Source organism: Notolabrus celidotus, chromosome 23 (assembly GCF_009762535.1).
Source record: "Notolabrus celidotus isolate fNotCel1 chromosome 23, fNotCel1.pri, whole genome shotgun sequence".
NCBI lineage: Eukaryota > Metazoa > Chordata > Actinopteri > Labriformes > Labridae > Notolabrus > Notolabrus celidotus.
In genome coordinates, this window is record NC_048294.1 from 6,001,218 (window position 1) to 6,019,087 (window position 17,870).

General features: G+C 39.0%; 2 protein-coding genes across 3 annotated transcripts; one reads left to right on the forward strand and one right to left on the reverse strand.

The window, feature by feature from the left end:
- Positions 1 to 6,624, forward strand: LOC117807441 (macrophage mannose receptor 1-like). Its single transcript, XM_034676752.1, has 6 exons — positions 1 to 146; positions 530 to 865; positions 2,719 to 3,066; positions 4,831 to 4,922; positions 5,063 to 5,177; positions 6,218 to 6,624. The coding sequence occupies exons 1-6, from the start codon at positions 137 to 139 to the stop codon at positions 6,223 to 6,225; spliced, it is 909 nt and encodes a 302-aa protein (XP_034532643.1). The 5' UTR covers positions 1 to 136; the 3' UTR covers positions 6,226 to 6,624.
- A 970-nt stretch (positions 6,625 to 7,594) lies between these two features.
- zgc:92594 (uncharacterized protein LOC436996 homolog) lies at positions 7,595 to 17,609 on the reverse strand. Of its 2 annotated transcripts, none has more exons than XM_034676639.1 (8): positions 17,194 to 17,609; positions 14,587 to 15,432; positions 13,202 to 13,310; positions 11,879 to 11,977; positions 11,494 to 11,727; positions 11,191 to 11,213; positions 10,020 to 10,168; positions 7,595 to 8,953 (listed from the first exon to the last, which is right to left on the reverse strand). In XM_034676639.1, the coding sequence occupies exons 2-8, from the start codon at positions 15,273 to 15,275 to the stop codon at positions 8,655 to 8,657; spliced, it is 1,602 nt and encodes a 533-aa protein (XP_034532530.1). In that variant the 5' UTR covers positions 15,276 to 15,432; positions 17,194 to 17,609; the 3' UTR covers positions 7,595 to 8,654. The 2 variants fall into 2 exon arrangements, with proteins under 2 accessions (XP_034532530.1, XP_034532531.1); XM_034676640.1 differs by having other exon boundaries at positions 11,879 to 11,974; positions 17,194 to 17,606.
- Positions 17,610 to 17,870: the final 261 nt, after the last annotated feature.

The window sequence follows — 17,870 nt, forward strand, 5'->3', positions numbered from 1 at the left end:
CAATTTCTGTTATGTGTAGTTCATTTGTGCATTAGGGTTAGAGATGTAAAAACACTTTCCAAGGTTAGTGTTCGGCATAAAGGTTAGTGTGGTTAGGGTTAGGACAAGGGTGCGAGCAAGGCTTTGGATTGCAAGTATGCCCAAGGGTAAGGGTTAGTAAAATATGTTTTAAGTTAAAAAACAAATTTGACATCTGCATTCAGCAACTTCTGAGTTTACAACTTGTGTAAATATATACCTGAAGCGGACAAACATTTTCAGAAGCAAAATTATTGCTTTTTAGACGACTACTTTCGAAGTGCTAATATTTATGTCAGTGTATTTTTATGTCAAGTTAGCTAACCAACAATGTTCAAGTACTGTACGGGGGTCTTATTTTCAACAATGGGTGTATAAGCCCCAATCCAGATGCTGTTTTTTTTTTAATCTTAGGAATTGTATTTCTGCATGTTGTTCTCAGTTTTTCTTGAAACATGAATATTTCAACGTTATAATAAAATGTAATGTAAACACAAAACTCTGCCCCAAGCTCCTCAGCAGTACCACCTCATCAACAGTTACCTGACCTGGTATGAGGCTCAGGCGTTCTGCAGGGTGAAGTACACCGACCTCGCCACCATCGACAACATGAATGACAACAGCCAGCTGGTGGAGGCGTTGGGCGGTCATGTGCCTTACAGCTGGATCGGGCTTCACAAGGCTTCAACTCGCAGGTGGATGTGGTCTGATGGCAGAGGTGAACCGCAGTTCCGCAAGTGGCTTGAGGGTGAACCTTCGGGCCATGAGTGGTGTGCGGAGTTGTCTGAGAAAGGCGAGTGGAATGATCTATCGTGTGGAGAGGCGAAAGGCTACGTGTGTTATGGAGGTAAGTAATTGATGCATATTGTGTATTTTTTTACAGCAGATGTACAAAGGTTCAAAAATACCCATTCAGAAGAAAGGTCATAATACCCATCGGTACTCATCTGTAAGTGAGGTAATGTGAGATTATGGTGAAATCTCTTTGTTTTCCAATGCCTTTGTATCAAGCAATGTTATTATTCCTCTTGTTCCCGTTATCACAGACCAATCAGAGCTACTCACCGACCCTCTGTCGCACTGATTGGCTGGGAAGCCACTTCTTCCTTATAGAAGGCACACAACAATCTTTTGTGGGCGGGGTTAAGAGAGCAGAGAGGGGAGGGGGAGGTGAGTGAGAGGAAATCTGGCGGGGAGGCGTAGTAGTGTTGAAACCACATGCTCAGATTCGGTCCGAAAACACAGAGGTAACTTTCAAACAATATCTACTAATTTAACTTTTCTCATGTTTTAAAACATGACTTTATAACGGTTATGATTAAAAAGTAAGTGGATACGAAAGCTCATAATTTAGATCATGATCAGGTGAGGCACAACTTAACTACTGGGCCAATCTGAACCCCTCTCTATATGTTTTTCAGTAGCATACTAATCTCCTATCAAACTCTTGGAAACTGTGAAGACCACAGTAAAATTTCCTCTTATTGCTAACATTTAAAGATGATCCTTTTGGGCACACCCTCTTCAGACATCACATGCTGTGACTCCATATTCCTTGGCTGCTTTAGAGTTCTTCAATAATTGCTGTATTGATAACCATTATCTTAAAACTCCCAATAAATGTGTCTCACCATCTTTCGTCCCCCTGGCGCTGTAGTTCAATCAGGAGAGACACAGTTTGAAGATTAAAGGTTATTTATTACAACTTAATGAATAATGAAACTTGACAGAAATCTTTGGTGTAAGGACTCTAAACTTGACAGAAATCTGTGGCGTAAGGACTCTATGGGGATAATTTTGTGAGCGTAGTATGATTGAATTTGGCAGCAGAAGAAATCCCCCTAGAGTCCAGACAATGGTGGTGGTGGTGGTTGATGAATTCTAGGAATTGAAGACTTTGCAGAGACCAGGTGGAGATGGGGAGGTGGAGGGCTGTGCGCCATCAATGCAAGAAGGAACTAGCTGGAGAGATAGACACATTTAAAAAGACAGCAGAGAGTTGATTGGCTAGCGATAAGGGCGTGCCACTGAGCTATTGGATGACAGCCGCCGCTGATTAACCAATGACAGCTCTGGAGCGTGCAGCTGGAAGCGGGTGAGCTTTTGAACGAGGGAGAGGAGAGTTAAACAACTGCTGTGATTACTTTTATAGTCTTCCTGTCTGAACTTTCGTGAGAGCTACATTTGTGACAGACAGCTGGCCTTGCATTTTGAAGTCTAGATCACGAATATGAAGATCACACGTTTTCAGATGTAGTTAAAGAAAAATAGCCTGTTTTATATTCAGGTCAATATGGTACGCAATCTCAATCCATCAATCCATGGTTGCGCTGGTGGATGATACCTCCCTACACCCTTTGGGGGCTGTGAGAAGCTTTCAAACTAAGCAACCCTAAATGTACAGTCACTCTTTGGATTAATGCTTGAGACTTGAAATGAAGTCCTGTCAAAAACTACTGATTCTTTTTATGTGACAAAAAGAGTTTGGAAACTAAGCCTCACCTGCTTCACAAGATTTAGAACCAAATTTTCTCCAAGCTTGTTACTATGCAAAGTGGACATTCTTATTATATTTCCATACAGTTTTTCTCCCAACAAACCACGGCATGATATATGACGACATTCAGTTTGCATACATGTATGTAATTTTACATTGCCCATTAATGTTTACTTTACATTACTTTATATATGTCTCTTTAGGTGGCCAAAACAAGTATGTGTATCACTCTACAGCAAAAAACTGGTTCAACAGCCAACAGCATTGCAGGAGTGTGCACACCGACATGGCCTACATCAACAGCGACCAGGATAACTCAGACGTCGTTAACTTATTCAAAACATGGCATGGTGGTCTCGTTCTGGAAAAGAAAGTGTGGATTGGTCTGTTCAACGATGCCTGGATGTGGTCTGATGGAGGAAAAAACTCCTTCAGGAATTGGCTGAACAACAAGGAGTATCGGGATAACTGTGCTGCAGTTTCATCGTCGTATCAGGGACGCTGGGTTGATACACCGTGCAACCAGAAGAATACGTTTGTCTGCCAGGGTGGTGAGTAATGATTCGAAATTAAAAATATTAATTTGTTTTTCATTTGAGGGTGTTGGTTGAGTAAACCTTCACTTTATCAACACCTCCTGGATTTTGACTTTCATTCTTATCCCTACAAAAATTGATTACAAATAAATAAATACATCAAATAATATTCTTTATTTAAATTGCACTTTTCAAACAGGGTTATAAAAAGCTTTATAGAAATATTAAAACAAATAAATTAAATAAATACATCAAATAATAATCTTTATTTATATTGCACTTTTCAAACAGGGTTACAAAAAGCGTTATAGAAATATTAAAACAAATAAATAAATTTAATAAATAAAAAATAAATGTGAGAAATACTCTCATTAGAAACATAAATGCCAAAAATTTGACAGAAAATGAGAAGAAAAAAAATTGAATTTAAAGATTATAATTACCAAAAATGAAAAGGAACAAAACAAGTTAAAAAGGCTGAAACCACAAATAGATCAAAGGAAATTAAAGTGTCAGAAGAAATAAAACAAACAAAAGATAAAAGTATAAAACGGCCAAAAGACCAAAGATATAAAATCGAAGGTAAGGGATGAAATCGTACTTTACAAAATAAGCAATAGAAATGAAATATAAATTTGTAAAATTGCTTCATCACTGAACTTTAAAAAAGTCTGAGAGGATTTAACCTGATTACAGTCATCTAATAAAATTTGGATTAAGCCACTTAATTCAGTTTTAGGATAGATAAGTCTTGAATTTGTGAATGTCTAAAAAAAGGTCTTCTTTTTGAAAGCTCATATACTTCCCCTCTTTAAGAATGGTACAGAAATTGTGATTCCTCAGATAGACCTGGCATAAATTTTGGATTCTTTTTTAAATTTTACCTTTATTTTACCAGGAATAGTCCCATTGAGATACAAAGTCTCTTTTACAAGGGAGTCCTGGCCAAGACAGTAGCATAAAAAGTTTCACAAATAGAACAGGACAAAACATAAAGTGACAAGTAACTATTACATCAATTTATAAATTAGCAGTGTTAAGCTCTAAAACATGTGCACAAGCTGATCAGATGATCCTGTATCCTAGTTTTAAAATCCTCCAATTTAATTAAACAATCCAGTTTCAGGTGACCCTGAAGCTCAAACCAAGAAGAGGGAGCAAAGACATTAAAAGCACTTTTACCAAAAACAGAGTGAGTCAGAGGAATGACAAAAAGAAATTGTCCATGGGACCAAAGATGACAGCCACTGACAACTTTAGGAGAGCATAAAGAGCATAAATAAGACGGCAGCTCCTGTAGTACGGCCTTATAAAGAAAGATATACCAATGCTCTGATGAGATATACCAATAATATGCAACCCAGTTTAATACCTTCCTTCAGTATCTTATCCATAATTTCCAATGTAATATGTGTTATTGGATCTGTTGCCTGTCTTATAGTCTCTTATAGTCACAATAAAACTGGATTACAAGGTATGTTTGTGTTGAAACTTTTGTAAAGACGTTTGCATTGTGCTTTACTTTTGGCTTCTACTGCCCCCAAGTGGCCAAAACATCAATAACAACACTAACAACTCAGAACTGCTTTGAAATGGCAACAAGCTTATGATAATGACTAATAAGGCTAAATCAATTCACGTTTCCATATTTCCACCACCCTCTGATCCAGACTGTCGTTTGCGGCTGGACTGTAAAATATCAGGATTTATATATTTTGAGCGAAAAAATGTCTTAAAATAACTTATCATGAACATTTTGACTGTGCTGGGATACCGCAGGTCTCAAAGTGAAGAAGATGGTGATGAGGATGATGGTGCGATCTGATGTGAATCTCACAGACTCCGTAAATAGTGACGCACTCCTGAAACAGGTACAACAATATGAATAGTCACACCTTACGTTTATTACTGATTGTAGAAATTTACCGCCATTTCTTTGGAGGTTGGCTACTAGTGAGACAAGAGATAATAAAAGTTTTAAGTTCTCTGTAACATTGCTGTTTCCTTTTAGTTTGAGACCAGACTGAAACTTCAACACCTGACTGACTTCACTTTAAGCTGGAGACGTGGCAAAGATGGACTCATCTTTCAACGTCATGAAGAGTTGGAGGCCAAAGTAGAGACAGGTGGGTGTAGTCTCCTAATCTGCGAGTGTGCATGCTTAATTTGTGACACTTTTCTACAAGTTTTCCACTAAAACGGGGAGAATTAGTCGGCAGATAAAGCCAAAGATTACAAATAAACGTAAGTGGATTTTATAACCTAAAGACACAGGTTAGCTTTTGTCCTTTTACAGTCTGTCTGCCAAATTAAGCTAGGCTAACCGCCTGCTAGTTGCATGGTTAGCATACAGACACGAGACTGTGAAAACTCAAAATTTCAAGGAAACTGTCTGCACTAGATTTTGAGTTTTGAGGCGAACTAGAAATCTAACATTTGAGCCAACTGATTAGAATTTGTTGAGATAACGTATCATTCATATGTCGTGTAACTTAAAGTTTTGAGTTCTATATACTAAGAAGTGAAAGTTCTTTTGTTACTGCACGTTACTGCACCGTTTCCCCACTTTGCAAGGTAGCTAGCTAATGGTCAAGGAGGCTAACTATCTGTAATGACCATGCCTTGTTAAACTAACTAAACAAATTAAAGTTATATTAACTGGTAATCAACTCACCATCAACTGACCAACTGTAAAGCTAGAGTTTCAATACAATACTCAAACAAAAAATACTCACCTTTAGGGGGGTAAAATCCACACAGGACAGGAGAGATGGCGCCACATGTGGGGAATTGAAAGTGTGGAAGACCCCTGTAGATTTGAGTTGGAGACCCCGTTCTTTGCCTGAAGCATACTCAAATATTTTAGCCGAGCCTCAAACCCATCATTTCAAGTTTTGACAACCTAACTTATGAAATGAGACCAACTTTACACAACAAACTTAATACAGGTAGTTGAGATAACTACTTTGATGTAATTTGCAACAAAATGGAACGTTTTTTGTTTCCTTAAACAAGTGTAGGAACAAATCTATTATCTTTAGGTGAGAAATATGAAGTTTAAGGGTACTTTATTATGATTATGTGCTTTTTGTAAGACCTTAAGACTATTTCTAATGCTCATTTTAAGAAGTCCTTTCATTAAAAAATACATATTTTCTCATTACAGGATGCTAACCATCAAGCAGAGGTGCCCCAGTCTGTTTCCACACAACGACTGGAGTTGAATTATTCTGTTAGCTCCATGTAACTCTGTATTTAGCTGAACTGGATACATATTTAAACTGCTATTTCTTAAGTGCTGAATTATAAGAACAGATAAATGTATATTCTTTAAAATGTACTGTTGTTTTAGAACACCATGCTTTACGTAGGTTAGTGAATAAGCAGTCTACACAAGGTTATGTACAGTAAGACTTCTTAAACCCTCACATATTGAGGTGTTTTATTTTAAGCATTGGGCAACTTCTTCAGTGTTTTGTTGTCCGTCTCCAAACTTTATTTTAACATGTCGCTGACGTTAAATTTAAAATTAGCATGCAATTCTTATGAAGCAATAAAACTCTTCAGTTTCAACATGTGTTGTCTTGTCTTTGCCCTTTCTTCAATTACATACAGGGCTTAAATGATGCAAAGTTTATATGCTTGTATTGATATTTGTAGTTGAAGCAGATGACGGCTACTTTATTTTTTATTCCTTTTAGTTTGGAGGGTTAGAAGATGAACATGGAGAGATCAGTCCAGTGTAACATGACTCAAGTCCAACTCTAGTCCAGAGGGGTACACTACGAAGCGAGTTCAACATATCCCAGATATATCGGCATTTTGACGCATATCGGCATCGGCCTTTAATAAAAATCTGACGGCCGATAAGAGATCAATTTAAAACTGGGTTATTTTGGCCAATTTCTCCCTGCAGTTCCTCATCACAGGGGACGAGCTGAGCAGCATCCGTTGTGGCCCTTATAATAACTAGTGGTTTAAAACTCATACAACCCCACTTAAAAACCTGAAATATCCCTTTAAAACAAAGATAAGTGAAAGACTAACATTTCAGTTATATTGACATTTTGGAAAACTTTATTTACTGTAGAAAACTTTAGGGAGCTATTTAATGTGTTTAAGTTTTCATTTAACTTTATAAGACATGCTTCCGAGCCTGGGAGCTTTGTTAGAATGTTAAAACAAAGATGTTTATTTTCTAAGATAAAAAAAAAAACTTTAACATATTGCAAATCTGAAAAGCTGTTTAATAAACATATGCTTAAAGACATTTAAACAAAGTTAAGTGTTGGAGTTTGTATTATTCAAATTAACTGCAAATGAATATCGGCTCCAAATATCTGTTATCGGCCTTCTTGACTACTAATAATCGGTATCGGTATCGACCCTGAAAAAAACATATCGGTCAATCTCTAGCCTGGAGTTACCCGCGTTCACATGAACAAGGCCGACACAGACAGTCTGCCGTCAGCACATCCACTATGGCGTTAAATCACTTAAAAAATCATCCAACGTTGATATGCACAAAATAAAACAACATGACTCTGCATTTATTAGGCTTTATTATTGTGTATTTTTTCAGTTTGGCCCCTCACAAAGTCACTTGTATCAAAATAAAAATCAACTTTCAACATTCAAATATAATCAGGCCTTACATAGCATTTTTTTTTATCGTAGTAAAGTGCAAAATGTCCCGCCACCTGAAACTGATATTTTGGGAATAACGTATGAACTGTGCATAGGAAATATTCAACACTTCTTTTTAAATAGTGTGTTAACTACAGCAAAGCAAAGTCTATTAATGGAAACGGTTCACATTTCTTTTTTCTAGCATCATGCCGAGCAAACAAAACTTTTAAATGATCCATGCACGCACACATCCTTACTCTTTGGCTTGCAATGTTAAATTTAGCATGAAAGAAAACAAAACAGGCCAATCCATTCTGATTGCCTGATTGATTTAAATATGTTGGCGATAAGAATATTGATCTCTTGAAAAGGCTTTCTATGGTGATGAAAACTAGCGAGCTCAAGGGATTTGTTTTGTCTCGTGTGATTGGTTGAACATTTTGACTTTAGAAGCTTTTGAAAGCGTTCTCCGCTTAGCACCTGTGGTATTAAAATTTCAGGTAAACGTCTAAAAATTTGCTCAAATTTGTAAATAGATTTTTAGGGAAATTGCTCATTTAGTAAAATATTTAGCAAAGTGGTAGAAAATCGGGCATAACAGGCATGCAGAGGTTTTCGCCGAGATCGGTCGTAAGTGTTCGAGTCCTTCCGGCCACATTCAGTCGATATACATTCACGTTGAACAGCAAACGTCTTCGTATGTAAAGCACCTTGATGAGGTTTTAGCAGTATGCGACACAGGTTAAGCACAAGGTTCACATGTGCGGTTAAAGTCCAGCTGAACTGAAGTCGTCTTCCAGTGTGGCGTCTGAATATCGTAGGAGGGGTTTGAGGCAAAACGTGGTAGCTGCTCGAGTCTGTAACTGTACAGGGACATTCAAAGAGAAGATGGGTGCAACATGAGTAACATCTGTTACACGGATCGAATCCAAAGTGCCTTAATAAGTTAAAATGTTTACAAATCAATCCCTCTGCTAAACCCCTCGCTCCTCCTCGTCCTCGTCTTCTCTATCCTCATCGTCTTCGTCGTCGTCCTCCTCCTCCTCCTCTTCCTCGTCCTCCTCTCCCGGGCTGTAAAGATCGTCGGCCAGCTCGCTCCGGTCCTGTCCCTCGTCCTCGTCGTCCTCCTCGTCTTCCTCCTCCCCCTCGCTCCTCATCTCCTCCACGCTGCTGTCGTCCAGGTCGTCGTCGTCGTCGTCATCGTCCTCCTCCACCGCCTCTTCCTCGTTCTCCTCCTGCTCTTCCTCCTCCTCTTCGAGATCTGAAAGGTGACCTGACGAAAGGACAGAAAAAAACCCATCTGAAAAGATATTTCGAACTAACAGTCATCAGACACAAAAAGGAATACTACACCTAAGGTCTCTAAGAGTAGTATGGGAGGTAGAGTCTTCAGTTATCAGGCCCCTCTCCTTTGGAATCATCTACCAGTCAGGGTCCGGGAGCCAGACACCCTCTCTACTTTTAAGAGTAGGCTTCAAACTTTCCTTTTTGATAAAGCTTATAGTTAGAGCTGGATCAGGCTTGGACCAGCTCTTAGTTATGCTGCTATAGGCTTAGACTGCTGGGGGAACTGACACACTGGGATCCCCACTCTCTCATCACTCACTTTAACTAACACTTTTGAGTTATTAACCATAGACCTTTCTGGAGTCCCTGAGCACCCTTGTCTCGTAGGTTCCTCTTTCGTAGACGGCCTGCTGCTGTGGACGTGCCAGACTCCAGCTGCGACAACTACTACTATCCGTTTCACCGCTATCATCTCTCTCTCTCTTAATCTCCCTCTATCCCTCTCACCAACTCGGTCTAGGCAGATGACTGTCTACCATGAGTCTGGTTCTGCTCGAGGTATCTGCCTGAAAAAAAATCTAGTTTCACGCCCATAGTCTGGACACATTTTCATCTACATGGGCTTCAGTATCCTGGTTTTGATCAGGTGTGTTTGTGCATGTAAACATCATATCAGCCAAGGCAAATGTGTGTCTAACGTGAGTCTGGTCCTGCTGGAGGTTTCTGCCTGTTAAAGGAAGTATTTCCCTGCCGCTGTGACTTGCTAAATGCTGCAAAGTGCTCTGCTCATGGTGGATTAAGATGAGTCCTGTCTCTAAAATGGGACTGGATCTTATCCTGTCTTGGTGTTGGGTCTTTGTTGATAATAGAACATAGAGTACGGTCTACGTTTGTAAAAGCGTCTTGAGATAATGTTTGCAGTGATTTGGCGCTATAAACATAAAGATTGATTGATTGATCATTTTGTTGCCTAAGGTGAAGACGGTTTGATCCCGGCTCATGTAACTGAAGTTGTGACATTTGAAGATGATGAAACAACAAAAGATCCTCACACAGGGTGCTGATGGCCGCCACGATGTGACACGGGAGCTCCTCGCCCAGGAACTTCCTCATTTCTTCTTCCATCATCACTCCAAGAACCTCAGTCTCCATATCTACATACTCCGGGTAGAACATGTTTTTTCTCAGCTGCCTGCGGCACCTAAAAAACACACACACACACACACACACACACACACACACACACACACACACACACACACATACATTAAACAGAATGAACAAATCAACAACCCTTTTCTGCCTCTTCATCGTCAGTCTGTGAACTTTTCTTTCTCATTTATCAGAGCTTCAAACTCCTACAAGGAACTTTTGGTCTGTGTCACCCCCTTGTGGACAAAACAGTGCCCTTCATCTGTTTGCTGTTTGTTGATTTTGTCCTGCACGTGTGTAAGTAGTTGTTTTGTTTTTTTGTAACAAGAATCTCTTCCTGCTTTCTTGTGACTGCTGAATCCATCACTCAGAGTCTTTAGTGTGGGAAATAAGAGGCTGTGTCTGACGCACTTTTAAATCTACCTTTTTGTACTTATTGATCAGTGTTTATGAAAAATATTTTTTAGTTGCAGCACAGAACATATACAGTATAGAACAGTTGAACTTGGGGCACTGTTGGCCTAGTGTTCTTTTCATTTCCTGTCTCTCTTCAGCTGTCCTATCCATAAAAGGCGAAAATGCCCAAAAATATAACTTAAAATAAATTAAAATAATAATAATATATATACTAAATAAATAAAACAAATAAAAATACATAAATAAAATCATAAATACTTAATTAATGAATAAAATGAAACAAATACTAAATAAATACAATAAAATAAAATAAATAATATGTAAATCAAAAATAATTACTACATAAATAAATGAATAAAGTACAAATAAATACTAAATTAATGAATAAAATAAATTAATACTAAATAAAAGAGTAAACAAATACGAAAAAATAATAAAAAAACCAAATAAATACCATAAAATAAAAATAAATAATAAATACATTTAAAATAATTACTACATGAATAAATAAATAAAAAGAAATACTAAATAAATAAATAAAATACATTAATACTAAATAAATAAGTAAATAAATATGAAATAAATAAAGAAAATACAAATCAATAAAATAAATATTTAGTAAATTTATGAAATTAAAATAAAAGTTGAACTTACTGTTTCCCCGTAGTTTTGTAAGCCTAAAGAAAAAAAGAAGAGAAAACAGACATGAATGTCGACTTTAAATAGTTTTTTTGTTTTGGTCCTGTATTTCAAAAACACAGCTGGACATTTCTCTTTTCACTGCAACTAGTTTCAGATTTCTGTGTTAACCTCTGCTTTGTTCTTCTCAGTTAAAACCCATGAAGCACATATTTTATCAACTTCAAAGACTGCTGAATATTTTCTGAGCCACCGTCTTTGTGTATACTGTTTTAAAAGATCTTCAGTTCTGTAAAGGTTTTGAATTTAAGGAGTTACCTCAATGAAGCGGAACGGGTCGTTCTCCTGCATGAGGCTCTCGATGCCACAGCGGACCTCCTGCAGACGGGCCTTGTCCTGACAGATCCTGGAGATGTTCTTCTGAATGGCCGGCCCGTTGGTGTCGCAGTGAGTGCGCGTGCACTCCCGCATCCTGCCGATGAAGCGGTGCACTTTGGTCTTCAGCTCGTCTCCGAGCTTGTTCAGACCCTGCTCCGAGTCCTCCATGAACTTCTACGCGAGGGAGGAGAAGAGAAGAAGTTGGGGCATGATCAGGATGATAGGGCTTTGTACATCAATTGGTCATTTTTTAAGCACAGAGACAAATATTTCAAGTAATTTAGTCGCACTGACTATAACAGAGAAAGTGGTGAAAGGTGCTTACCCTGTTCTGCCTCTCCTTCTCCTTCTGCTCCTGCAGCTTTCTCTCAGCCATGCTGTACTTCCTCTCCACTCTGTACAGCTGTTTATCCAGTGTGCCCTGCTGGACAACAAGCAGGTATTTAAAGACAGAAATGGACTCTGTGTTTGTAGAGCACTTCCTCTAATTCTATTTATGTAGCACCTTTCATACAGAGAAGAACGCAGCCTAAAGTGCTTCAAAGGAGAACAGAGAAAACAACAGAAATGGGTGAAATAATAGAAGACTAAAATAAGAAAGAGGTGGTGTTTATACAAAAATATTTCAAAGCAAAATTAAAAAGTTAATAAGATCAGATAAATACAACAAAACATGAATAAATAAATACAACAAAACATAAATAAATACATAAATAAATAAATAAATATGACAAAACATAAATAAAAAAATAAGCAAAACAAATAAATAAATAAATAAATACAAAACATAAATAAGTAAATAAATACAACAAAACATGAATGAATACAACAAAATATAAATAAATAATTAAATAAATAAATACAAAAAAACATTAATAAATAAATAAATACAACAAAACATAAATAAATAAATACAACAAAACATAAATAAATAAATAAAACAAAACATAAATAAATACATGAATAAATAAAAAAATAAAAAAATAAAACAAAACATAAAAAATACATAAATAAATACATGTTGTTAAAACAATGTTTATAATATAACAGTCCAGGGCTAAAAACAAATGACTCCAAATTAAAAGCCAGATTAAGAGTAGGTCTACCCCTCAAAGTAGTTTTACATTCTATGTCACATTCCCTCTCGTTCTGCCTGTTTTTGCTCTCCATACCGTCCTTTTTCCAGAAAAACTGAAAACCCCACAAAAAACTGTTTTTGTCCACTTCTCCCTCACACCACTTGAACCACTTGCTGAATTTAACAGCTCTCTGAAGAGAATAACCATGGCAACAAACTGGAAGCCTCTCAACATCACACTGAAAACACAGGAAGTGGATCATGTGACCCTTTCACTCATTCATTCACACACACACACACACACACTAACAGACAAACAGACAGACGCACACACATTACGACAAATGGTCTTTCATAAGTATTCTAGACTCATCACAAGACTTTGTGAGAGGAGTCTGCTTTGTTGGTTTAAAACACCTTCTAAATGTTCAGCTCACTCAGATTCATCCCAACACACAGCCTTAAATACAGAAATATCAGACGTTATGTGAACAGGTTTGTTTTTTAAGTGTTTCAATCATCTCTGTGATTGCTGATTCAAAGAGACCGTGATGATAATGAAAAGTATACCTTGAGGTCTTTCATGGTGTTCTTCAGGGTTTTGATGGTGTGTCCCAGGTGACCTCCTTCTATGGTGCAGGCGTTGCACACACACATCTTGTCGTCCATGCAGTAATACCTGGAGTTGCGGAACACATCAGAAGCATGAATCAGAGATAAACCACATCAATGAAAGGCAGGCTATGTAAAGTGTTATGTTATCAGAGTTATTAATACACAAACAAGGAGCAGCTTCGGTACAAAGTCCTGTAACGGTGGAAGGTTCTTCCTCAAAGCTTGTGGCCAAATTCCAACAGATCCGTGTCCGGTCCGTCTACGATCCGTCATGGCACCGGATCTGATAGGTTTCTATTCTAGTCAATGTGTTAACTTCCACTGGATCCGCTCCGTCAGATCAGAGACACAGCTGGAACGCAACGGATCAGATACGCAAGACTTCTATTTTTGCCGGATGCTGGAGCACAACGCATCAATCTCAACAGAGCAGATGGAGCGGGACAGGAAGTCAGGCACCAAAACATAATGAAAACATCCGGTTAATTTTTCAGAATAAAACACTCTGTGTTATCACCAGATCGTATTTCACTTAACTACAACAACAAACCGTCATGATGAGCGGAGCCAGGCCTGGAGTCAACAGGTCAGAGGTTTTCAGAGGACCAGAAAGACAACATGGATGATGAGAGGAGAATCCTTGATTCAGTGATTACCGCGGGAAAACCTCGGTCACGACTCCAGCTGTCCGGTGGTCCGGCTTAGAGCTGCGTTCTGAAAATGTAACTGGTGGGTGTTGATGGACGAGAGACTACGGAGCCGGACTGGAGCGGATCGGAGACAGGTGTGCAGTATAAACAGTAACACGTGGTGGCTGGACTTCTGATGTGTGTATGCATCAGTGTGTGTTTTGAGTTTGACAGCAGAGGAGCAGGAGAAACCAAGCGGCAACCTCTGGTCCAAAAATATGATTCCAACGCGGAAGTGCGAGGATCAAGGATCCGCTTGAGGCTGGCTCTGGAAGTACCGGAAACCACATAGACACCAATTCAAAATAGCCGATCTGTACAGCAGAAATAAACATGTTTACAGCCTGGTACAAAAAACGAGTGTAGTCTGGATATCTCATTTCTCAATCGGCACACACTGTACAGGAGGTGACTTTTTTCATAACGTGGCAATTACGAAGATATTAAGATTACGAGTGATCCAATGAGAGGCACAGCTGACTTGATTGACAGGCGGGAACACTGTAGCTGTTGGCGAGGACGCTCAAAGCCTTGCACGACAGCGGCAATATAGCTGCCGCCGAGCGATTGGCCTCAAAACAGCGCTTCAGAAACAGATGGGTGACGTCACAGATACTACGTCTATATTTTATACAGTCACCTGCCTCTTACCTGTAAATCTCATCGTGATCTGGGCACTTCCTCTTCCAGAAGTCACTCATCGGTTCAGTCAGGGGATGCTCTCGAAAAGCTGGCAGCTCCAGATGTGGTTTCACGTGCTCCTGGCACATGGACACTTCACACTTCAGGCAGGTCTTGACTGCAAACATGGACGTTGCAGTGGTAGTGGTAGTGGCAGCAGCGGCGGCGGTGGTGGCAGCAGCAGCAGCAGCAACATCATTTTCCTGCTTGTCACCTGCTCCCTGAGAGGTAGACGCAGCAGAGGACCCGTCTGCTACGGCGCTGGTTCCTGATGCCTCAGCTCCCGCCGAGGGGCAGTAGTCGCAGGGGACAGCGGAAAAACTCCTGCCGTGTAGTGCCGCCGCGGAAGACGTGAGCAGTTCTCTGGATTTTAAAGCTGTGGCGGCTGAAGTGGTTGCTCTGCGCCGGTGGCGGTAATCATCAGCGATGTTGGCGAGTTTGAAGTTCTTTTGAAAGCTGGTGCCGCACCGGTGGCTGTCGCGGCACTCCGGGCAGCGGAGGCGACCCCGCTCCGCTTGCCGCTTTAGGCGGTCCAGGCAGGTTTTACAAAAGTTGTGGCCGCAAGGGAGCAAGTAGGGGTCCCGATACAAGTCCAGGCACACGGGGCAGGTGAGCTCCTCCTGCAGGACCCGGGACTGATCTGAAGGAGCCGAGGCCATGTCAGGATTCAGACTGCGAGGTCGGAGGAGAGGAGGATGGAGAGAGGCAGAAGACGGAGATGGAGGAGGTTGAGATATAAGAGGCAGAAATTGGGGAAGTAAGAGAGGAAGATGAGTGACTGTAGTTTTCCTGATGTAGAACTTTGTGCTCTGGAGGCTGAAAAAGACAAAAAAAAAAACATATACTTTAAAATCATTGATTAGATAATATTCAACATTTCATGACCACTGGTTCTTTATTATTCAATTCATCATTAAGACTTTTAAATATACACAATGATGAAAAATGCCCCCACGATGTCACTGGACTTAAGACAACCCTGGATTGTATCAGCTGTCAGATTATATATATAACACAAACCTCAATATACGGACTGATTCTGACCCGGTTGCGCTCTCGGCTGACACCTGACCGCTTTCAGATGCTTATCTTTCTCAGTAGGAAAGAGAAAACTGGACACTGTGAGTCCATAATATGATCCTGTACAGTTGTCCTGTTACAGTAAATCCACATGTTGTCGTCTGAGTCTTCACTCTATGACCATGCAAGATTATTTATAAGCCTGCTCCTCACGTTGATATTCAGCGTTTAACATTTTGAACACCTCAATATGATCCATAGCTGTTTAATATCGTCAGTTATATACATTGTGTCGTGAAGGAAAATTTGATTTAGGGGGAAAACGCATTTCGCATTGTTTTTGACATGGAAAACTTTTACATTTTTTAATGATTAAACGATAATTGATCGTTAACAAAAATCGATCAAGGAGAATACTCTAAGTTTCAGTGAGATTTGTGTTAATATTTAATACTTTCATTTGGGAAGCGTTCACTTTCCATTTCTCAATAATTGTTCTGAAAGTTTCCAGCAAGGTATTTCTGTAGTGTCATTTTTTGTTTTTTTTGCAAGTTGTGGAAAAAAAGTGTGCAGTGGTTTTATTTGAGTTACAACATCACCTTAAACATGAAAAACTTTGTTTACAAAGAAATATAGGAGAAAAAATCGCAACTGTCCATATCTGAGAACTAAAATAAAATGATAGTTTTTTAAATTTTGAGTTCAATCCAGTTTTCTTGAAAATCGTTAGAGAATCGTATCGTGAAACAAAAATCGGGATTCAAATCGAATCGTGGGTTGAGTGTTTCCTTACATCCCTACAGATATAATAAGAGTAATAACAACAACATTTATAGTTATAACAATAGTAATAACAATAATAGTAAGAGTGATAATAATGACAATAATAATAACAAATATAATAATAGTAATAATAACAGCATTAATAGTAATAAGAATAATAGTAATAATAATAAAAATAACAGTAACATATATAATAAGAGTAATAATTGCAGCATTAATAGTAATAACAATGATTATAACAACATTATTAGAAATAACTAGAATAACAACAACAAGGATAACTATAATAATAATAATAATAATACTAATAATAATAATAATAATAATAATACATGTGTTTCAGCTCACATGTGATGAAGGCCTTCATCATGTTAATCATTGATATTTTTTGGACTACTTTACACCCTGAATAAACTACTTCCGGTTTCCTCCAGAACGGCTCAGTTAGTTAAGCTTGTTAAATCAGTTTAGTCTGTTTAGAGCCCATGACCTCCTGATCACCTGCCTGCCTGCTCTGTGTTGTTTACATGACATTTAAGGAGGTGTCCCAGTTACTGAGCAGTGGTTCAGTCCTTCACCTGAGGACCTGAAACACACCTTAAGGTCCCCTTTAAGCTTCACGTGCATTCATATAACTGGCATGATGACTTCACGGACACTCAGTAAAGAGGATAACCCAACATTTAGCTAACTTTGTCCCCCGTTAGCTGCTGTAATGTCCCTCTGAGCGGTGAGATATAACAGACAGAGAGGCAGGCTGAACACACAACTTACCTTGAGAGAGTATCTTGTTCTAAAAGGCTGAAACGCTTAATCCTGGGAGGTGTAAAAGCTGTTTCTATCCCACAAACACGATGAGGCTTCACGTCTCTGATGCACCTGTCGAGCTACTGCGGCTAACACTGGGAGAACACTGCGACCGTTAGCTGGTCTTTCTGTGGCCCCCCCTCACAGAGTCCACCAGGAGACCAGTCTGCTTTATTAGTCCGGGGTAATATTCCAGTCACACGCCGTTTGGTTTTCCATCTGGAGGTTTCTGCTTTAGACACAAAAGGACGAGTGGACACACACATACACACACACATACACACACACCTGTGCGGCAGACAAACGGACGAGGCTGAACTGCAACTGGGCAGGTTGATGCGGGCAAAATGATGCCTTCAGGGACCGCTCGGAAAATACAGAGTTCTACTTCCTGCATTCATGAAGCGTCGAAAAAAACAACTTTATACAGTTTATCTGTCTACAAAATGTTCTTAACCCCTTACTGAAAAATATGTATACCATATTAGTATCCTAAAATCTCAATTTTAAAGTCTCTGGATTGGCTTCCAGTATCTTTTAGAATAGATTTTAAGATTACTTTATTGGTTTTTAAATCTCTTAGTGGTCTTGGCCCTTCTTATTTATCAGATTTGCTTCTATCATATGAGCCAGTGAGAGCCCTC

What these genes read in the sequence shown, in the direction of transcription:
- LOC117807441 (XM_034676752.1), top strand. An exon ending in AGGCTACGTGTGTTATGGAG is followed by an intron (nt 866 to 2,718) that starts GTAAGTAATTGA and finishes ATGTCTCTTTAG; the next exon opens with GTGGCCAAAACAAGTATGTG. An exon ending in TACGTTTGTCTGCCAGGGTG is followed by an intron (nt 3,067 to 4,830) that starts GTGAGTAATGAT and finishes GGGATACCGCAG; the next exon opens with GTCTCAAAGTGAAGAAGATG.
- zgc:92594 (XM_034676639.1), bottom strand. Translation starts at nt 15,275, where the DNA reads ATGGCCTCGGCTCCTTCAGATCAGTCCCGGGTCCTGCAGGAGGAGCTC. An exon ending in GATCACGATGAGATTTACAG is followed by an intron (nt 13,311 to 14,586) that starts GTAAGAGGCAGG and finishes CCGCAACTCCAG; the next exon opens with GTATTACTGCATGGACGACA. An exon ending in ACCCGTTCCGCTTCATTGAG is followed by an intron (nt 11,214 to 11,493) that starts GTAACTCCTTAA and finishes TTTTTTCTTTAG; the next exon opens with GCTTACAAAACTACGGGGAA.